This window comes from Arvicanthis niloticus, chromosome 7 (genome assembly GCF_011762505.2).
Source record: "Arvicanthis niloticus isolate mArvNil1 chromosome 7, mArvNil1.pat.X, whole genome shotgun sequence".
Taxonomy (NCBI): domain Eukaryota; kingdom Metazoa; phylum Chordata; class Mammalia; order Rodentia; family Muridae; genus Arvicanthis; species Arvicanthis niloticus.
In genome coordinates, this window is record NC_047664.1 from 36543942 (window position 1) to 36566824 (window position 22883).

A 22883-nucleotide genomic window follows, 5' to 3' on the forward strand; every position below is an offset into this window, starting at 1 on the left:
ACTTAAATCTAGATAAGGACTTTTTAAGCTACAAGGTTGTAGGACATGCAGTGCTAGAAAACAATCTTGGTCTGTGGCCACCAAAGGTCACAGGCTCTGTGGTCAATGGGCTTCCAAGTGAATGTGAGCCAGGACAGGCATTCATTCAGGAATTCTGGGAACTGTTAACTCCAGACTGTGGATCAAAGGGCCCATTCACTTGCATTCTACCCAGTCGCATTCCTGGTCTCATGTCATTGCCTCAGCCACAGAACCACTGTGGGCTTTGCCAGTCAGTCTGCAGAGGCATATGCCCTGACACAATGCCATGTCCCTAATAACAAAAAGGAGTTCTTGGGTATGGGATTCTCTGAGGATTCCTGATGTCCCTCCCACACACAGCACCCCCCCCCCTTTCTAGAAATTCCTCCAGGGGATTTCTGGTGCTGCCCAATTAGTGTCTAGCAGTGAGCTTGTTTCAGGCCCCTAAACCTGAAAAACACACCAACAAACCAGATTTTGCACTAGTCCCTAGGCAAACTTCTGGCAACCAGGTGAGAGGCAAATGTCACACAGGGTACAGACTAGCATGACATCAATGATGTTACATGTGAGGGCCTAGAAATGTGTAATGGAGCCAAGTGACTGGTGTAGAGGAGCTGCCTAAGCCAGGGCTGGGAGGAAAAGGTGGAGTAGATTGAGGACTAGAAAATTGCTTCTGTGATCCTGAGTGTGTTCTTTTCCTGAGACCACAAAAGAAAAGGTACTGGGAACTCTCAAAAGCTTTCAGCATGTGTAATCCTCAAAACAGAAATCAGCTTTGTTTACAGCTCATCAACAAGCTCTCACCTCTCACCCCCCCCACACACACACACTCTGGACACTCTGGATACACACAGCAGCACCTATGCCTCTGCAAGAGCATAATTCCAAAAATAGTAACCTACATCAGGACCTCAGTTAGTGACCAAGAGTAAGGCACATGTTTTGGACTTACTCTTCATCTTTGAGCCATGGGATGGTGGGCATGTGACTTGCCCTTAGTACCTTAAACAAGAATAATCACACGAGGACTACACAAGTGTCTGAACAGGAAGCAGTGTCAAGCCTGCTGGCCCACACCTTTCATTCCAGCACTTGGGAGGCAGAAGCAGGCTGACTTCTCTGTATATTCAAAACCAGCCTAGTCTATATAGCAAGTTCCAGGGGAGCTATTTCAAAACCAAAGAAAACAACAACAACAAAAACCAACCCAAACACAACACAGTAGTAGTAAACTAGATACAAGGCCCTTAGGTCAGGACGTGGATTTGGCACAATTAAACCACACACATCGTAAAGAACAGCCTTTGCCCACCCTGGAGCAAACCACTAAAACTGCTATGCCCATCAAGTGATGGGTGATCTGAGGCATGAAAAAAGCTACTGGTCCTTGTTCTATGGCTACTACATGGTGGAGGGTACCAAGCTTTAGAAATATAAAACGTGTATAGCTCTATAGAGCTATGCTGTGGTAAACATGTGGAAGATCAGAAGACAGTCATGGGTTTGCCCTTGCCTTCCACCCGGCTTTACAGGTCTTCTTCACGGGCGGCTTAGGCTCAGTCTTGTCTCCTAGTGCACAGGGGTAGCAGTGGCTTATTCTAGTGGCTTTTACATCAATTCTTGCACCTTCAGCACTTTACTCACCAAGCCACCTCCCCAGCCCATAATGCTTTTTAGAAGAAATACTTGAAAGACACGATGGCAGCAAAAATGTATAGTGACCCCAAGCTCACCAACACCGTGCAGTGGCCACAGTTGTGTTAAGGGACAGACCCATTTGTCTCCCTCTTAATCGATTTGAAAATTCCTTTGTCCCTGGGACAGTTGTTGTGCACTATCTATTCCTGACATAGGTAAGAATGGCAGAGCTTTCTAAGCTAGTCTGTGGATGACAAGGACAAACTGCTTCCATGAGGGCCCAAGAGGTGTTTGGTTTTTAATTTTAAAAAAAGAAAGAAAGAAATTTAACACGGTATCTCACACAGCCCAGGCTGGCCTCAAGCTGTACAGCCAAGGTGAATTTGAACATTCAGTTCTTCTGCCCGCACCTCCCAAGTCCCAGGATCACAGGCATGCATGTACCATGCCTGGCTTCAAGAGGTTTATTAGAGACCAAAGAATAATACAAAATGATGAATGGTAGTAACCATATTCTATTAGCCAAGCATCACTTGATATTATGAAACTGTCCTGTGGGACAATCCTGGGTTTTTAATTCCTAATGGGCTTCCTTGAAGGACCCCCCAATCCAGAATTGAAACAAGATATTCAGACTGGCTTGGAGGGAAACAAATGCCCAGGCTGTGCCTGAGGTCCCAGGGAAACTCCTGGAATTGGTGGTGGAAGAAGGTACAATGGCAGGAGTCCAATTGCAGGTATCTCTTGCTACTTCTTCCTGCCGCCTCTCTCCTTGAGGGCCAAGTGGATGACAGCACCACTGGCCATGTTGTAGTAAGCCAGGGAGTTGGAATCCTTGATGAAGATGCCCTGGAAGACAAATGTCTTGGTTTTTTGTTTGTTTGTTTGTTTTTGTTTTTGTTTTGTTTTGTTTTGTTTTGTGAGACAGGGTTTCTCTGTGTAGTCCAGGCTGTCCTGGAACTCACTATGTAGACTAGGCTGGCCTCGAACTCAGAAATCCACCTGCCTCTGCCTCCCAAGTGCTGGGATTAAAGGCATGCGCCACCATCGCCCAGCCAGACAAATGTATTAATGTATGCCACCTGTCTTTGACCACATGCAGTCTCACATAACTAAGCTTGTGTGAATATTCTAGGCTTCTCCAATATGGAGGCTTAAGGGAAGGTCAGGAGATCAGTGAAGTATGGAACTTTGGCTTCTTCTAGAACACCTTTTTTTCCTCCCTCCGTCCATCCCTCTCTCCCAACAGATGCAAAGTAAGGGACTTTGTCAACATGTAGTTTAGTTTTCAACTTTCCAAGATGCTAGCCATGACCAACTATAAGGCACAGCCGACTTCTCAGGTCAAAAGGCCTTTAGTGGTTACCTTATTCAACACCCTATTTTACAGAGGAAGAGAAGAGGCCCCAGAAAACCTGAAGAAGCCTTTGCATCTATATCTTAGACAACCAGGCTGTCTAAGATCACATCACTGGCTGGGCAGTGGTGGCGCACCCCTTTAATCTCAGCACTTGGGAGGCAGAGGCAGGCAGATTTCTAAGTTCGAGGCCAGCCTGGTCTAGAGTGAGTTCCAGGACAGCCAGGGCTACACAGAGAAACACCCTCTCAAAAAAACAAACAAAAGAGCACATCACTGGGCTGGTCTCCATCCACATACTGAGACAAAGGTTTTTAGACCCTGAATTTGACTGTGCTGTCAGAATCCAGAACTATCAGATTCATCTGCCGCAGCATTCTAGCTGTATCATTTCTAGGATGGCTATATCCAGGTCTCTTTCCATCCTACTTTGTACTTTTTCAGGGATGGTAAAGGAGTTGGAACCTCAGGGGCAGGACAAGCTACCCATGCTTACTTCATACTGTAGTTTCTGTTTCCCTGCAGGCATGCCCGTGGCTTCATGAATCTTCACTTTGATGACAGAGACCTGTGGGATCAAAGAAAGTCCATTCATTCCCTTGTTGACCATCTGGAAAAAGCTGACCCAACCCACTGACACCCAAGCACCTGTACCAATTGGAGGTGGCAAAACATACCTGGTCTGTGAGTGGGAGAGTGAAGACCAGCCCCTGACCATTCAGCTTCCATTCCGTCTTATCCTGCATGTTGGGTACCTGCACTTTGATGGACACTGGACCCTGCAAATGCAGTGCTCATTATGCCTGGAAAAGCTCAAGCCAATCAGGAGCTATGCTCTGCTAACAGTGGCTCATACAAACAATGACTCCTGCCCCTCTTGCCCATTACTGCTGATGCCAGGTGTGACAACACATAAGGCTTCATTTCTTCTCTTTTATTTTTCTAGACAGGCTTAAAGGAAGCGGTCAGGGCTAGCCTAGGCTGGCCTCAAACCTCCTGTCTCTAGAGTTCTGAGACTGTAAGTGTATATTATACTGTTTCATTCCTGTTCCTTAAATAGACCCATTGTGCTTTCCAGTGAATTCTGCAATCTCAAGAACCAGTAGGGTAAGTATGGTCTGAGTACTGGGTTCAAACTCAGCAGACAAGACACCTGAGCTCAACGCTACATGCTTGTATGAAACAGACTGCTGGGACCATGAAGAAAACTGTCTGAACCTTTGGTAAGTGCTCAAGGAATTAACAGACATTAGTCTTGGAAAAATAAAATTCTGTCAAATTTACGGGCCAAAATCTCTTGGGAGCTGGGACTGTTACTGCCTTCTCACCGAAGCCTAACAGCTTTGTCAGAGACCACCAGTGCCACTGCAGGATCCTTGTTCCAGAATGCCAGCAGAATCCTACCCTAACGGGCACCTTCTCAGAGACAGGGGAGATCTGAATTTAAGAACTGTGCCGAGACTTCCTACAGCTGGTTTAGTGATCCTGTCACTTCAGTAGTGTGATAATGTGTCAGCACCTGCAACTCCATAAAATTCCACACTACCAGAACTACCACTAGCACCTTCTCATCTCCCAGCTATTAACTTCCCATTACAAACATACCCAGAAGTTTCTCATGGCTGACTGACATCCCAGAGACTAACAGTATGGGACTGGAACATAACTGGGGCTTGGGTAACCCATGCTGCTGCCAACTACTACAGGGCACAGGCAGCATTCTGGGTCACAGACCTTGTTCCTGCGCAGGAACTCTTCCTCAGGCATGAGGCTGTCCTCAGTCTTTAGTTTCTTGGATGGAGGCTCATCTTCCATAGGAGGTGGGGGGTGTACGGGAGGCATTGGAGCTGGGGCTGGGACTGGAGCCACAGGTGGGGCAGGCACAAAGGCTACAAAGACACAGTACAGTCGCCCAATGAGTACAAAAGAGGTGAAGAGGCGCAAGAGGCAGGACTGGGGAGATTTTGCTGGGTGATTTCAAGGCTTTACTCCTTAGAGGTGTGAAGTGCCATGCCTTGATGAGTCTGTCACTCAGCACATTCACTGGCAGGAGCCTTGGGAGGCTGCCTGGAGAGGCAGGGCAAGGTCAGCCAGTTATGTCAGGCTTTTGGGCCTGTCAAGGACCTGACCACTAAATGTAGACACACTAACTATGCCATCTCAGTCTCTTGTCTCTCATAAGAAATATGGCTCCTAGTTCCCAGTTGAGATTTCCTTTGGGATGGATACTCAGTGGGAATACCTGTCATTAAGACCAACCACAGCTTTGTGGACTAACCCATGAGATGAGAAAGCAACACTACAGACCGACCTGTTGGCACAATCATGGGAGGTGGGCGGGGTGCCATGATGGGAGGTGCTGCAGGAGGCATAGGTACCACGTTGATCCTGGGTGCATGGATGATGGGTGGCATAGGGGCGATCACTGAGCCTGGGGGCAGCCGGACCACAGATGCCATGGGTGGCCGAGGCATGACAGGTACTGCAGATACAACAGTGGTACGAACTGGAGGTGGCATCTGAGGGTGGGAGGAGACACACAAGTCACAGGAAGCCAAGGCTCAGCTTCAGGGACACACCAACTGGCCACTTATGATAGAGATTGGACAACCTGGACTGCTTATCACTGAGATTGAAGTTTCACCTCAGGCCCATGATAGAAACTTGATGTTACAGGTTAATACTCTTTCTACTTGGGACTTAGTGGTTCAGATTCAACCAGCAATTCACGGCAGACAGTACCATTAGAGAGGCTAACTTTGCCCTCATTTCCTGAATAGACCATCAGTTCTCAAAAACCTATTAAGCCCACAGCCCTTCTCTGCCTCAAATCTGCTTCCCCCATTTGCCACTCAGCTCACTCCCTAATCCAAATCTCCTCTGAAGTGGAAGATGAGGTTAGAAGTTTCCACTTTCAACTTGATTCTTCTTTCAAACACTGCCCACTATAGCATGCGGGCCCTACTGTAAAATAGGTGCCCTTCCCACAAGAGAGCATCATCCCACCGTAAGGACCAAGGTTTAAAACATTCGGTCACAGGGTGGCCTCTGACTCACCGCAGGTGGCCGGGGCACTGATGTGATGGGAGGTGCTGAGCTGGGGATATTGGTGGCTGAAGATGGAGGCGGTGGCTGCTGAGGGATTTCATTGGGCTTGCTAGGGCCAATCTTCTCCTTAGTGTCATCTTCTGGCACCAAGCCCTTGGCCTTATGGATGGCCTCAATCTGCTCCTGGAGGGTGATGTTGGCCTGGGCAGCCTGCTGGGTCCGGGCCATGCTGCCTGAATGGCCATCCCAAGTCACCTGCATGGGAAAGCAAAGACATAGCTTGTCATGAACCAACCCACATGTGGCAGACAGAGGGCAGGGAAGACATTAGGATTCACTGGAATTGCACCTTTTCCTCTGGCTTCTGGATCTCCTCTTCACCAATCTTCTTACCAATGGCTGTCTCTTCTACCCCAAAGATGTCAGTACGTCGCTCAGCCAACTGCTTTAAGCTGCTCTCAATATCCAGACCTGTACACAACAAAATGGCAAGAAAGGGAAACTAAGCAAAGTGCCCTTCTGACAAGTCAGCAGCTTTCTAAGAATGTACAGTAGAGACTGGATCCACAGCACAGGCTATGGGCCCCAACATGTCACTCATCCTCTGGGTCTGGGGAGGGTTGCCAGAGTAGCTTTAAGCCTAAAGACATGGTGCTTGTCCAACTTCTATCAACAGGACCAGAGACCAAGTCCCTAGCCCTAGGCAGCACACCCACCTCCCACCCCACAAAGGCAAGGTCACTTATTTAGTCCTGGCTGTTCTGGAATTCTCTATGCAGACCAGGCTGGCCTCGAACTTAAAGAGATCCACCTGCCTCTGCCTCCAGAGTACTGGGTTTAAAGGTGCACACCATCTCATCCAGCCCTATCCTACTTGGCAGTAAGATTAATTAGCGAGTGTCACTCAAGGAGAGAGAATTTAATCACAAGTTCAAAAGAACAAAGGAGTAAGTAAGTATTCCTATTGTCAGATCTTGTTATTGGATACCAGCAGACAAGTGACATCCCTGCCACCAGTGCCAGATTTTGAAGGATTCCTCTACAGTGCCCTGGAAAATACATGTATCTTTTGCAATACCATAGGCTACACCTACCTCCCAAACTCTCACTGACCTTACCCATGCTGTGTCCGCATAAAGCAAGCTATGGGCTGGGAACCGCCATCTCACCTGGTGCGTAAACCTCATCATCACTCTGCTTCTCTCGGATGGAGCGGTCCCGCTGCTCCAGCCAGCGGGGGTCAAGAAGCCCAATGCGCATGTGTTCTTGCATTTTGCTGGCAGGAATCTTCTCCCCAGTGATGGGGGATACAAGATACTCATCAGGAGCGGGAGCTGGAGGAAGGGGCTTGGAAGCTAGAAGAGAGAGATGTCTAAGTGAGAATACTAGATGGTAGCTGGGTTAACACAGTGGTGTAGTCAGACACCATTCACTGGAAACATCTACTCGCTGCCACTCTAATACCAGGAACCCGAAACTGAAGATGACTACACTTTCCCACCATGAGGCCTGTAGCATACAGGTCACCTCATGCTCTCCTAAGAAACAGCCAATCTGAAAACACACAAGACCATTCAGGACTTTCTTTAATATCACAAAGACTGGGAGGTAGGACCTTACCTTTGGGATCATAGTCCTTTCGCACAATGACTTGGTCTGGTGTCGGGGGCAGAGGTGGAGGCATGGGTGTCTCTGGGGGTGGAGGCACTTTCTGTCCTTCTTCTTCATCATCTGAACCCTAAAAAGCAAAGCAATGTCACAACTCAGGAGATAAAAGGCCACTTCCCCAAAGCTCAAAATCATGGCAACTCTCAGGGTGGCAAGGAGCCTTAGTCCCTGCCAGGCAATCCATGTGCTGAGTCTCTTGGGGCAGCTAAGGTCAGGCGGCAGCAGGCCAAGCTGCTTCCTCACAACATGAATGGGAACATCCGAGGCCATGGTGCTAACACTCCTCCCAGGCATTTCCAGCAGCTGGCACCAGGCAGTCCCAAGAGGCCAAGCGCACTTCACATCCAGGGGAGAAATACAGGAGCCAAGTCAGCGCTCAATGGTAGCTGCTCCCAGAGCAATGCTGGGAGAAGGAGGAAAAGTCAATTCCCACAGACACTGGGGCCCTTTCTTCTCAAAGCTGTACACAAATTCTTTCAGAGTGGGGAGAGCAGTTTGGCTCAGGATTCTGTGCCCATTGGCGGGTCAAGCTGGAAGAGGTTAGAAATATCTGAAAGGATGTGTAGGCTACGTTTAGACAAGCTTGGAAACTAGTGATCTTGTAGGTCCAAGTACTAGAAAGGCATCAAAGCACAGGGTGATGATTCCCTAGTAGGGCTGGTGGAGGACGACTGGGGACCAGGGACGCTGAGCCAAAGGGAAGGCCATAAACTATACAAGGCTGGCAAAGCTTTCAGATGCTTCCCATGACCCAATCTTTGTTTCTGAGCTAGAAACAAGTAATATGCTGCCTGGGCTTAAACATTTGTGAGGTTTCTCCCGAGCTCACAACCTTTTGAGTCTGAAAAAGAATAGAACCTTGTACTAGGAGAACACCCAACTTCCTTGGTTCCAGAAAAAGGTCAAGTTAAAACTACCTAGGAATTTACCTCATCCATGTCCTGTACTTGAGTATCTTGGTCCAGCTGGGAAGGAGTCTCCTCAGCCTTTTCTTGATCTTCTTCATCTGACTCAACCTCCATCTCCACTTCCTCGCTTTCCCCAAACTTCTCATAGCGCTCTTGAATGAGGATCCGAGCTCCCAGTTCCTCCGGAGTTGTTGGGGGTGGAAAGTTTCCTAAAAGGGTGAGAAGTATTCAGAGAAAAGCTGTGTTGCAAGCAACAGCTTTGCATCTGACACTTGGAGGGTTAAGACAAGTGGATTTTCTGTAAGTTTGTAGGCAGCCTGGTTTATACAGCAAGTTCTAAGCCAGCCAGGGCTACATAGAGACTCTGTGTGATGGCTATTCTTGGTTATCAACTTGACTACATCTGGAATTATCTAAAACCCAAGCAGCTGGACCTGTGAGGGATTTTAGGTGGAAAGACACATCCTAATCTGGGCCATGCCTTCTAGTGACGGCCTATGTGAAAGGACATGGAAGGAAGCTTGTGTTTCTCACCTGCTTGCTCACACTCTTGGAAAGTCTGCGTATCCTGCTGCTAAAGCATTCTTTCCCTAGTTAAGTTTCCAATGAAGACCGGCTGAGACATCCAGCCTCCTGGAATTTCTGTCACTAGATCATGGCCTCTGATGCTCTTTTTATATACACGGATTCATTCTAATGAGTTCTGTTCCTCTAGGAAACACTAACATGAGCTGTCTCAGGACAAAAACAAAACAAAGTAAGAGAAGAAAAAAAGAAAAGGTCATCCTTATTCTGTCTGTGAGCTCCCCAGAGGCTGCAGAACTGTCTGATTTCATTAGCTACAGAGGATATCAGAGCCTAACATAGTAATTAGCTGTTGAATTACATTTAACTTGGGCAAATGAAACCATCTGAAATAGAGAGCAACAAATACTAATCAAGTCCTGTGCCTAATTCTGCTGCTCCCTGGGACCATGAGGGTTCCTGGCCCCCACCTGGAGGCACTCACTCTCTTGCCAGACCAACCTTGCTCATTGGGTTGAAAATCCACTGTCTCCACCACCACAAAATCATGCCAGTCGATCTGAGCATAAGCTACTCGCTCCTTCTCTTTCTCCTCTTCTTCCTTCTTCCTCTCACGTTCCTGAAATTTGGCCCATTCTACTCGGTAACAAACCTATGGAGATAGGAAATAGCAATTACAATGACGCTTCATGACATCTTTCAGACGGAGCTGTACCTATGTTCACAAGGGGAACTTCCACCAGAGTTAGAAAAGAATTCTGTGCTCACAGCAGCCAACTTTCTTGCAGTAAAAATGCAGGAAAACCTAGTAACTGGTACTGTAAAGCTCGTCACAGGTTAGTGGCTGCTGTAAGTGGCTGCATATCATAGGCCCTGGGGGAACCAATCACATCCCCCCACACCCTTTATTTTTTTCTGAGGTGATCATGTTGTTACAGTGTTCAAAGTTTATATCATGATTAGTTCTCAGCAGAGAAACTTCTTACACTCTGCAGCAGTCAATGCAGACTCATGCTGGAGAAAAATGAGAGTGGTATGTTCAGTACAACAGGACATTCATAGTACCCCTTCCTAGGCACAGTGAACATTTGTAGAAGAGAGAATAACAGAGTGTAAGAACCAGAAGACGGGAGATGTGCAGAAAAGTCAGCTTCTGGACACAACACAGCTACTGCACTCAAACTCACTGCAGCTGCAGTTACCTGCACAGCCCTGGACCCACCAGCACGTAATCAAAACTGGAAGAGAGGCATCCCTCCTTGAGGGACTGCTGGTGGCTTAGGTTAAGGGTGTCATTTTCTTCAGTGGTGTAATCCCTGATAAACTGGCCGCACTCCAGTAAATGTCTCATCCCACGTTCTTGTAAACAACTCCACTCAACTCAGTAGGTCACCCTCCCACCCCAAGATGACATGAAAGTTGGAGCAGAGTAGAGGATGCAGGGAAAATGAAAGAAAATAAAGAGGGAGGGGCAAAGACATCTAAAAATCACATTTACATGTATGAAACTGAAAAAGGCTTTTGGAGGTGTGGGGAAGGCTTTGTTTTTTGAGAAAGAATCTCATGCTGTAGCTCTGAGTGGCCTGGAACTTGTGAACTTGTGGTTGGATTAGAGGTGAAACACTATATCTGGTAAACATTTGAAAAATTTAAAAAGAAAACCTGGCATCTTCAAAAGCAGCCCTAATCTGAGAGTCTAAGAAACAGCTGTCTCAGTTAAAACCAAGCAGTACCAATATGCCTGCTTATCTGTGAAAACCTGGTAACTTAAAAATGGAATCCATCACCCAGGGGTCTGCTTAGGGAGATAGTTTTCTGCCCAGAGTAGGAAAGAGACACTAGCTAAAGCTTCTGGAGAGAACAAAGCGGACTTGGCCTTTGTAGACACCACAGGCTTTTCTTCTCAGCAGCCCAGGCCTAGGTTCAGGCTGACCATTCCTCACCTGAGATGCTTTGGTGTTTGTTTTTAGAGATGTTTCTAATTTTGGAATATCTACATAGACATAATAAGTTAGATATCCCAGGGATACAACCCATGTCTAAACCTGAACACCATTACATACAATCTGTACATACTGTACTTGATCTCATGCACATGGCCTGAAGGTTAATTTTTTTTTTTTTTTGGTTTTTCGAGACAGGGTTTCTCTGTATAGCCCGGGCTGTTCTGGAACTCAGAAATCCGCCTGCCTCTGCCTCCCAAGTGCTGGGATTAAAGGCATGCGCCACCACCGCCCGGCGAAGGATAATTTTATATGACACTGGTGTACCTCCATTTTGGAAATGACCCATCATATGAGGTCAGATGTGAAATTTTGAATTTCTGGTGTCATGTAGGTGCTCACAAAGCTTCAGATTCTGGAGTGTTAAAATTTTCAGATTAGGGAAAGTCAACTTGAACTACCTCAAAAATGGTTTCCAAACAAAAACAAAGCCCACACAAAAAGAACTCATTGCATTAGTTCCTGGAAATAGGAAATCCTGTGTTTACCTGGTCCAAAACTTCTCGGGGATTTTCAGCCTCTTTCTTGAGCTTTGCAAATAAGCCTTTGGGTGGAATCAAGATCTGAAAGAGGATTAGAGCAACTGTCAATGTATCACACACAGTCTAAGACAAAGAGGCAGGCAGCCTTGCCAGGCCCATCAAAGGACACAAGAGATGGATCCCAGCTCCATTTGTGGGGTTTTGGGCAAGTTACTTAACAACTAGAATGTGCTTTTCCTTCTCCAAATGTTGATGCTACCACTTAGGAAAGCACCTTTTGAGAAAGCCGTTTCCAGGAAAGTACTTAAGCCATAGGCAGGTTTCCTAGAACATGCTGTTATAGTTGCTTAGGTGACACTGATGTCCACCTATCATTTTGAAAATGAAAGGCCCTCCTCTGCTATCCAGTTCAGGACTGCAGCTACATCTTCCCTTTCTACCCAGCATTTCCAGACCCTTTACCTAGAGTATCTATCGCCATCCGACAGACTCTTACCTGTATTCTCCTACCTACTAAGAATCTCCATCAAAACAGATTCCTGTCTTCTCACTACTAGAACCACAAATAATGTCTAACGTGCATTTCCTGAGGAACGGAACCCTGACTGCCTTTATTCTAAAAGCTCTTCCAATCCTCCCAGCAATATCTGCTTCTACTCACAAAGCAACACAATTTGACCTTGCCCCTCCTTGGAACCCCACCCCTAGACTCCATCTGGTCGAACAGCTTTCCCCAGTGTCTTCAAGTTATGAGTCAATGCCAATATCCGCAGTTAGAGGAAGAAACAAAAAGTAACAAAATAGAGATCTGAGAACTTCTAACTATGGAAACAGTTCAAATTGAACCTAGGCCATACTAAGAATTGATACTGCAGGCTAAAGAGATAGCCGCAGCTAAGAGTTGTGCCTCTTCTTCAGAAGACTGACTGTGTTTGATTCTCAGCACGCACATGGCGGCTCACAAACATCTGTAACTACAGTCCCAAGGGATCTGACAGTCTCTTTTCACGTCCATGGCCCCACACACAAGTGGTGCAGAACCACTCATACACATAAAATAAAAATAAACAAAACAAAATGTAAAAATGCACAACCCCCTGAGACTGCATACTTACAGAATCCTTGGGCTCTGGGTTTCAGTCACCGATCTACTGCTCTACTAGATTCTAGATTTGGTCATTTTCTAAAGACACACTTTTAAATATTTCCCACTTTATTCTTCAGAGCGAGTCCTTTCAACTTAGATCTCTTAACATTGTTTCTAAATATTAACAATAGATGTAGACCATTCCACTAAAAAAAAACAAAAAACAAAACAAACAAACAAAAAAAAAACAAAACAAAAAAACAAGGAAAATGTGCCACTGGTAGCCTATACCAGGTGAATAGCCTTTGTAACATCTTAAAAATTTTATTGTTAAGACAAAGTCCCTCTAAGAGCTCAGGCTGGCCTCGAGCTCCTAGTAATCCTCATGTCTCAATCTTCATAGAACTTGGATTAGAAGTGTTAGCTACTATATCCAGCTCTCTGATTAATTTTAAATATTAGATTACTCTATCAGATTTTTTAAAAGACAGTTTTAGTCTACAGGCAAGGCTGTCCTAGAACTTACTATGCAGCACAGACTAGCCTTGAACTCAGTGATCCTCCCTCCTCATCAGTGCTGGGATTTCAGCATTCAGGAGGTAGAGGCAGGCAGGCAGACCTCTGTGAGTTCAAGGTCAGCCTGGTCTACACAGTGAGTTTCAAATGAAACCACACTACATGAGGAGACCCAGTCTTTTGACAAATAAATAAACAACAACAACAACAAAGAGTGCTAGGACTAAAGGTGTGCACCACCATGCCTGGCTTGCTGTGTTGATTCATGACTGCAGCAGTGCAAACTAGGGTTAAGAGTGTAAAAAAAAAAAGTGCCAGTGTCTGTTTGACTCCAGCCAGTATAACTGAGAATACTGGCTGCCTTACACATTATCAGGGCCCTTTGGGAAGATGCTGCACGCGTGTCTTCAATGTTAGTAAACTCATACTGAACTCTTCCTCATGTAAGTTATTCCACAGGATAAAGATAACAAAGACTTGGGTCTCTGGAACACTGCTTACAAGCTTGAGACCACAGCAATCATGAATGACCACACTTCATCCCTTTTTGGTCTTTTTTCGAGAGAACAGTGCTGAATCCAGTGCCTTATGCATGCTAGAGAAGTGCTCTACCACTGGGGAATAACTAGAGCCCCATGAAATCATCTTTCTTAGCCTGTTTCTGCTTGTGAAAGTTGTAAAACGCCACTTTAAAAGTTCTTTCTGTAAGGATTAAATTAGGTAACAGGAAGCAACTGTTAAGAGCTTGCTTCTCTGGCCATGTAGCAGACAAGTGGCAATGCACAGATACCTAAAAGCAGATAGTGCTACCTAGTCTTGTCACACAACAGATGGCCACCTAATAACAGCAGTTTATAAACATGTCTCTTTAATACCAAGAAGTATTTAAAGAGATAACAGTACAAGCTGGATGTGGGGACCCATGCCTTTGATCCCATAGACTAAAAGGATCTCTGAATTTGAGGCCAGATTGGCTTACATAATGAGTTCAAGAGTCAGTCAGGGTTGGGGTTACTCAGTGAGATACTATCTTAAGAAAGAAAGAAAGAAAGAAAGAAAGAAAGAAAGAAAGAAAGAAAGAAAGAAAGAAAGAGAGAGAGAAAAGAGAGAGAGAGAGAGAGAGAGAGAGAAAGAAAAAGAGGGGGAAGGAAAGGGGGGGGAGAGAGGAGGGAAGAAGAGAGGGAGGGAGGGCAAACAAACAATAGAAATCAAGACTTAAGGCACACTTTTAATCCCAGCACTCAAGAGGCAGAGTCAGGTGGTTCTCCGAGTTTTGAGGCCAGCCTAGTCTACAAAACTAGTCCAGGATAGCCAGAGCTGTTACACAAAGAAAATCCTGTCTCAAACAAAACAAACAAGAAGATTTAGAGCCAATGAGATGGCTCATAGGGTAAAAGCACTTGCTCTGCAAGCCTGATGTCCCAAGTCTGATCTTCAATGGAAGGAGAGAACTGAAAGCTGTTTTCTGATGCCAAGCGTGCTCCATGGCAAGGCACAAAAGCACCTACATACTCGCACATTCTCTCTCTCTCTCATACACATAAATATATAAAATCTTTTTAAATCATCAAGACTTGCCGGGCGGTGGTGGCGCACGCCTTTAATCCCAGCGCTTGGGAGGCAGAGGCAGGCGGATTTCTGAGTTCGAGGCCAGCCTGGTCTACAGAGTGAGTTCCAGGACAGCCAGGGCTACACAGAGAAACCCTGTCTCGAAAAACCAAAAAAAAAAAAAAAAAAAAAAAAAAAAAAATCAAGACTTTACATTAACCTGGGATTCACATTTCCCCAGATGTCTCACAAAGCAAACATCCTTGTTGACAGAGAGTGGATGCTGCATTCCCAGTGATGAGATACTATACTATCCCATTCCCAAAACCAGCACCTTGGTATACTGCTCCACCAGCTTTGTGAAGTAGTTGAAGAGGCTGTGCTGGGGTCGGAGAAAGTCAAACTGGTAGTTGCGCTGCTCTTTCTGCATCAGCTGGGTCAGAAACTGGCGCCCATTCCTGGCCACAAACTGAGCTGTCAGCTTCACTACATCCAGGTCGAAGGCTGAGATGGAAGGAGGATCAGCAATAAACTCAAACTCAGGAGGGGGCTCCTTCGGTACTATGGTCTCTTGGATCACCTGGGCTTGGACCTAAGACAGAGAGTGCAGAACAAGAACAGAACAGGAGTAAACCAACTCTGAAGCAGAATAGCCACAGACTCTACTGTTTTATTAATTGTGAGCATCACTGTAACTTGCTATAAGACTGGCATCAGTGTCTCACCCAACTGTGCCTCAAACCCCTAATCTGCTTCAAGTGAGACAGTCTACATTTCTGCCCCAGTCCTGACATCAAAGGCTTAAAGACATAGCAAATATATATAGGAAATCAGATGTAAAATTTGACTTAAGAGGCTGGAAATACAGTAAGGTCCCTGTGTGTGTAGTGATTCCCACTGCAAAAAAAAAAAAAATGCATCAATGACTTCCAAGAGAAGCAGAAGAGAAAACAGGCACTGTGAGTACTTTGTGTGCATGAGAAACCACAACAGCCTGAGGCCCTACAAACAGCAGTTGTTTTTGTTTTGTTTTTTTCTGGTTTTTCGAGACAGGGTTTCTCTATATAGCCCTGGCTGTCCTGGAATTCACTCTGTAGACCAGGCTGGCCTCGAACTCAGAAATCCGCCTGCCTCTGCCTCCCAAGCGCTGGGATTAAAGGGGTGCGCCACCACTGCCCAGCACAAGCAGCAGTTGTAACACAAGTCTTCAAACATGACTTCAACTTTTATTTCTCATGGCCAAATAAAAGGTTGCCTTTTCCATAAAAGTCTGAGAAAGGTGCAAAATGATGAGACCAGGCCAGTTGTACCCAGCAGACAAAATGCCCTGGTCCTCTCTGTCTTCACTGACACTCTTGCCTGTTAGCACTCCTGGGCCCCAGCACCAACCAGGTATTGGGGCAGCCCCAACAGAAGGGAAGGAAGGGTACAAGGCTCACCGCCTCCTTCAGCTCAGCTGGGCCAAAAGGTTGCTCATTCACTACAATTAGCCCTCACTCCTTGGATCAATAAATCATAAGCCTTGGTTAAACAGTTGTTCTGTTGGGCTCTTCATGATCTGAGCCTGGAGGACAGAGCTTCACCAACCAGTGTTCTGGAAGCTGAAGGTAACTCCCCCCCTCCCCCCCCCCCCCCCCCCGCGATTGTGGACAGCAGAGATAATTACACCCACCCACTGCCTGTCCTTACTTCCTCCCTAACCCATGAAGAGGGGCTGGGCTCCAAACCTTCTGGGGCAGCTGTTGCTGTGTGGCTTGCTGCTGCTGCTGCATAACCTTGGGGATGGCAGCTGAGGGTTCCTGAGCCTTCCCCTCCTTGAACTCGCTGACCTTATGGCGGTAGTAGGCATGGTAAGGGTCATTGGGATTTAAGAAATTGAACTTGGGGTTGTTGATCTCATTCTGTCGAATCCTAGCTTCAAACTCAGGCCCATTTCTGTAAAAAATTAAAATGCGCTAAACAACACACCAAAGAAAGAGTCCCACCACAACCTCTGTGACTACTCAGACCCAAATCTCCTTCTATTTCAACATCTGTGCCACCACCCACCCACCAAACCAGTCCATCCCTCAAGAAAGCAGAACTGCTCCTCCAGCATCTAGGAATCAGTCAGTGCCATCACACTGTGGGCCTGACTGCTTCCACCACAGCCGTTCCTTAGCTCTCTGGCACTTCTGTAATACCCACAAGTGAGCAATCTCTTAGTTCTTGTAATTAAACATTTACTCTTTGGCTGAGCATGTGGCCTAACTGTAGAGCATGTATCTAAGGTCCCTGGATTTGGTACCAAGCTCCATAAAAACAAAAAAAGAAAAAAACCTCAAACAGCTAGTATTAATGCCTTGCCCAAATACTGCCTAAAGTAACTTCATTTATTACTGGGAGGCTAATGAGGACAAAATTGATCTGCAAGATTTATATCTTCTGTACATATACTGGATAAGGCCATGGTGTGGTGGCTTGAGTGGGTAAAGGTTCTTGCTGACAAGATGGACACTCTGAGTTTGATCTCCTGGCTCCACTTGGTAAAAGGGCGAACTGACTCTCACCAAATTATACTCTGATCCATGTGTATGTGTGTTTCTGTCATGCACACATATGAATACATACCCACATTAAAGAAATGCCATCCTCCAGGATAATGAAAAAAATGTTTGGAGAATCCTGATTTTTAGAACAGATATAACTTAAGAGGCCATAGTTTTTTCTTTTGTTTGTTGAGATACGGTCTCACAAGTCCAGGCTAAGGATTGGCCCTGAACTCCTGATTTGCCTGCCTTTACTTCTAGGTGCAGTTAAGTGTGCCACCAAACCTAGTTTTAAGTATCACACTTACATATACATTTGTGTCAGCTAAAAGGCACACAAATCTTAAAAAGACACAAGATACAGACACCTTCAAGTTTCTTGTTCACTATTTAGTCTCAAATACAGTAAGATTCCAAAATGTTCATTGCTTTGATTTTCCCACATGTCAAATGTGGCTAATATCACTTTTCCTCTGTATCTTCAAGTACTGAAAAGATTTACTTAAGTAGTATTTAAGGAGACGTTCAAGACTTTCTGAATACAATGGCCTGCAAACACAGAGGGCAGTTACTACTGTGTAGCTCAAAAGGTGTAGTTCCACCAACAATGGAGATGACTGGCCTATCAGGAGATGCCCATGGGGCTTTCCAATTCTCTGACCAAAAGCCTGCATTCAGAGGTGCCCCAAATATACCAAGCCAAGGCTCCAGGAACTAGTGCCAGACAAGCCACCCTTTCTCCAGACTTTCACACACAGGGTTCTGTCAATTAAACAGAGCAGAAAACAAGATGCAGGCAACTTTATGGTTAAGATTAGCCATCACAACAGATCTGTGCACAGACTGTGGAAGGCTTAGCATCTAGCAAATTCTGGTCACACCCTGAAATGTGACTAATATCATGAGGTCTCAATTTGACTGTGCACTAGTCGAACTAGAACCTCATGCTTTGGAAAGAAGCATTTTCCTACCTCCCTATGTAATGCAAACCATACACAAGCAGGATGGATACAGATTTGGGTCCTACACCACGCCTGCAAAATGCCCACAGAGAGTACTGGCTTCTAGAAAAGTAGGTCTGGTTGTCTCTTGCAGTACTGCCTCCTAAGCCATGGTCTCTACACATCAGGGAACACTTAAGAAGATATGAGAAGGCAGATGTACTTATTCCAAGAAATTCCAGTGCTCTCAATTGGCTTACTGTTAATTTTAGAATTAGATCCTCCAACACAAGAAACAGATCTCAGCGGAAGAGCCTAACTGTAACTCAGCCCAGCTGGCAGGGCTTTTTGAAGGTAATTTCCAATTTAGCTTTTCGACAGGAAAATGCAGGAATGAGAAGACCCATCTACAGAGAAAAAGCTCCTTTTACTCAGTCAGACTTGGCTGCAGATAGATACCCACTGCCTGCCTCCTGAGTATGTAGCCTAGCAGAGCAGAGACCTGAATACCAGCTCTCTCAGACCAACACTTTGACCTGTCCCTGCACTGTAAAGCATGCAAAAGCAAGTTCCGAGTTTATTTACAATTTCTGAGGGGGTAGGGGAGAAAATGTATGTGTGTGTGCTCACATGGAGACCAGAGGCCAACAGTGAGTAGCCTCCTCTATCATTTTCATTCTTATTCTTTGATACAGGGTCTTGCACTGAACCTGAAGCTCACCATTAAGGTTATGGTTAGGCAGGCTGGCCACCAGCAAGCCCCAAGGAGTGGCCTACCTTTACTCATCAGGGCTGAGGATGGACAGAGAGACAGAAACACACAGACACACACACCAAGCTTTTTTTGCAATTGCTGGAGATGCAAGCTCAAGTCTTACTGCTTGTGTTGCAAACATTTCCACTGAGCCATCTCAAGTTCAGATTTTAGAATTCCTACAAAAATGATCACCATGAATAAAAACCCATCTGGAAACATGGTGAGATTTTTTACACTACTAGAAATAGAACTCATATCCTATACATAGAGACATACACTCAATCACTAAGCTACACAATCAACTCGCATTTTTTATTTGTTTTTTTTTAGCCTTGATTGATATAAAACTCACAAGACCAAGCTGGCCTTGAACTCACAGACATCCACCTGCCTCTGCCTCACATATTATGGGACTTGAAGGTATGTGTGTGCCAGGACTAGCTACAATCCACTTCATTTTTCTTTTCTAAAAAAAGAAAGAAAAAGCAAATTGACTCTGTGTATGCCTGTGTGTATGTTAAAGGGCATGCATGTAGGCATTCAGACTCTGTGTATGCCTGTGTGCATGTTAGAGAGCATGCGTGTAGGTACTCAGACTCTGTAGCTGTGATTTGCCTGACATGGGTCCTGGGAGCCAAACTCAAGTCCTGTGTAGAAGCAGAAAGTGGTCTTAACTTCTGAGGCACTGCTCCTATTTCCTTCATTAAAATAAAGCCCACCATGTAGCCAGGCTAGTCTCTAGCTTCCAATATTCCATTCTAGCAAGATTACTGGTATGCATCAATATGCCCAGTAACAAGTATTTATTTTTTTAAGAGGATGTGGTCAGTTTTGTTTTTGGGGTTTTTTGGTTTTTTTTTGTTTTTTTTTTTTTTTGGCTGTGGCAGCAGAGGATGACACAATTATCAGAAAGCTACTTGGGAAACTGCCTGAGATGTTTCTAAGTGCATACTTGTGTGCACCCATACCCATGAAGGCCAGAGGATGATGTCTACTGTTTTCCTCAATCATTCCCCGCCTTATTTAGACTTATCTACGTATTTATTTTAGATAGGGTTCATGCATCCCAGCTCTCCTGAAATGTTGTGTAGACCAGGGTGGCCCAAAACACAGATCAACCTGCTCCTACCTTCAGAGCACATGAATACACTGGCCCCACCTTAGTTTTTGAGGCAAAGGACAAAGCTCTCTCATTGAATATGAAGCACAGCAATCTACTGGATTGCACCATGAGGGAAACCAAAAATTAGGAAATTTTTACAATTTAGCATGCCAAGAAAATCAAGACCTAATAGTACATGTGTTGACATTACCATATCTAAAAAAGGATGCCAAGGACAGAAGGAAACAGCTAATGGTAACAATTCCTGGAGCCAGTGAGCTCCAGGAATCTGTCAGTCTCTATTCCCCCTTACTGAGGTTACCAGATGTAGCCACTGTTCAATCTTGCTTTAACATGGGCATCCATGGGATATATATCATGGGATCCAAACTCAAGCTCTTGTACTCTCGTGACAAGCCCTTAACTGAACTGAACTGTCTCCCCAACAACCTCTGAAGCTTTCAATGCTTTCTTAGCTACCACTGTTTCACATAGAGTTTCTTCTAAAGAAACCACCTAAGAGGGAAAGACAATGTTCAAACTCCTCTTACAGCTTCACTGACCAAGTGGAAACACTGGAAACAGTCTCAAAAGAAAACACATAGCCTGAACACTCTGCACCCTCTCCATAGAAAGAATGCACCATGAGGGAAACTAAAAAGTAATTAGGAAATTTTTACAATTTAGCATGCCAAGAAAATCAAGACCTAATAGTACATGTGTTGATATTACCACATCTAAAAAAGGATGCCAAGGACAGAAGGAAACAGCTAACAGTGACAACAGCTGGCAGGAGTTGTCCTCACAGTAAGATTGCACTTATTCCTTATGTAACAGCCTTTCCCCAATTATTAGCCTCACAGGAGAAAGTAGGGAAGGCATCAAGGTTACTATGAAATACTAGCCAATCACAGGTAACACTCAATGAGCTTTCTTAGGGCATCTTTAAGTGAAAACCCAAGTTAATTAAAGCCCATAAAGTGTATGAACTCTCATGGAGTGGAGGAGTGGACACTGTACAATACACCAATCAGAATCTTTTTTAATCCTTCACTTTATTAGGAAGTTAGGAATAAAACATCATTAAATGATTCAAGGTGGTAAAGATACTCCCTAAATGGAGTGACAATGTGTGGGTCATGGACAGCACATGCTCCACAAACAGTTCAGGGCCAAGCAGCACTGCCATGTAAGAAGCAGTCTGGTTCAAGAAAAGCTGGAAATCCAGACTGATTGTGAAATCACCTCCTTTTTAAGTGTGGTAATAGGATTTTTCTTTTTTAAGGATTTAAGGACAAACCAAACATCTGCAGACTGGATACTGATGCCGGCTGCCAAAAGAGTACTCTGTAAAGCCCTAAATCAGGAGATGTGTTGACCGTTCGCTGAGAGTCAAATGGCCCTTAGAAGATTCCATCTAAGCTTGGATGCAGAAGTATGTGGGATGAGGAGGCTGAGAGAAATCCTGAGCAATTTTCACCTTGCCTGGGAAGATAGCTAACATGTTTAACAGCTGGCTCTTGATTCATCATTTGAGGATCTGTGGAAAGTAGTCCTTTCACAATGAGAATAATCAACTTTTCTTCTTCTTTCTTCAGGCCAGCAGCTCAAACACACAGCATACACATATCACCAGTCACAAAGAAGCTACTAGGAATTTCCTCAGGCTTGATTTGGAAGCAGAAATTCCTGGTGACTATATAGCTAGGTATGGCTTTCACTGTGATTACTGTTGTGGTATATCAATAATACCAGTCCTATCTATCTCCCACCTCACTGCTCTACTGCGGCAGAGCCTCTAAAACACCCCATGATGCCCTTGTGCTGATTCAAAAGCACTTTATACTAAAAATTTCTTTGACCCACAATGCAGAAGCAGCTATTACCTGGCCACAAAACTGGCAGTCTTGTCGACGATATTCCTGACCTCTGGAGGAGGGTAAATAATCCCTACCACTGGCTTGGAAGGAGTGGAATCCTCCTTTGATGATGCTTCTTCTTCAACTGGCTGTGAAAACAGAAAAAGGAAGTAAGGTCTTCAAGTCCCTGGCTTGGATTGGGATATCATAAACACACCAGCCCTCGGCATTTCTCCATGATACTACTGACAGGAATGCCTGTCCTGCAGACTCTCTTGGGTTAGCATCTGAGGAAGCAGTTATAAACAAAACAATGCAAGTTTTCTTAGCCATATTGTATTTATACAGCCATTCCTAATCTAGGGAAAAGAATGGTTTTCTTGGCTCCCCTCTTTAGAATAGAGGCTTCGTGGTTCAAATAAGCCCCCCAGAGGAAGCCGAAACTGCAAATCCGCAGGCTAGTTTTGAAAAGTCCGGTTTAGGGAGTTCTTTTTGAGACCAGAAGGCAACGCAGCGCGCTGACTCCTGGGACTTGCAGTCCCTCCAAGTCCTTCAGGGTGGCCTGAGCGTCCAGCAGGAGTGCTACAGCGCCCGCGCGGGAGGGGAGGAACGAGGCCTACAGCAGGACTGCAGGCGGAGGAGCACGGGACACGGTACCTGTTTGGACTCAGTGGCTACTGGCGGCGGCGGGGGTACCGCCTGCACGGGTCCGGCCTGCATGATTGCGACGCTCAGGGCTGCCAGTCCGCCTCGGTGGCGACAACCGGTGCGACAAAAAGGTTAAGCACTCCACCCGGAGGTACCAACTCAATGGCAAGATGGCGGCGACCCAGAGAAAAGCCGCGGAGGCACTTCCGGCCCCGCCCCCTCACCGTGTCTCACTTCCAGCCCC

The 22883-nt window shown here is 45.6% G+C and overlaps 1 protein-coding gene across 1 annotated transcript; it reads right to left on the bottom strand.

Annotated features, from left to right (window-relative positions):
* Positions 1-1935: 1935 nt before the first annotated feature.
* Sf3a1 (splicing factor 3a subunit 1) lies at positions 1936-22877 on the bottom strand. The gene is made up of 16 exons (XM_034508849.2): positions 22649-22877; positions 22019-22140; positions 16532-16739; positions 15139-15396; positions 11660-11734; positions 9670-9820; positions 8665-8852; positions 7688-7805; positions 7237-7422; positions 6417-6538; positions 6077-6322; positions 5331-5538; positions 4754-4908; positions 3697-3798; positions 3516-3587; positions 1936-2511 (listed from the first exon to the last, which is right to left on the bottom strand). The coding sequence occupies exons 1-16, from the start codon at positions 22709-22711 to the stop codon at positions 2410-2412; spliced, it is 2376 nt and encodes a 791-aa protein (XP_034364740.1). The 5' UTR covers positions 22712-22877; the 3' UTR covers positions 1936-2409.
* Between the last annotated feature and the right edge of the window lie 6 nt (positions 22878-22883).

What these genes read in the sequence shown, in the direction of transcription:
- Sf3a1 (XM_034508849.2), bottom strand. Translation starts at nt 22,711, where the DNA reads ATGCAGGCCGGACCCGTGCAGGCGGTACCCCCGCCGCCGCCAGTAGCC. An exon ending in CAGTGCCCCGGCCACCTGCG is followed by an intron (nt 5,539 to 6,076) that starts GTGAGTCAGAGG and finishes TCCCACCCTCAG; the next exon opens with ATGCCACCTCCAGTTCGTAC. An exon ending in TCCCATGATTGTGCCAACAG is followed by an intron (nt 4,909 to 5,330) that starts GTCGGTCTGTAG and finishes GTGTCTTTGTAG; the next exon opens with CCTTTGTGCCTGCCCCACCT.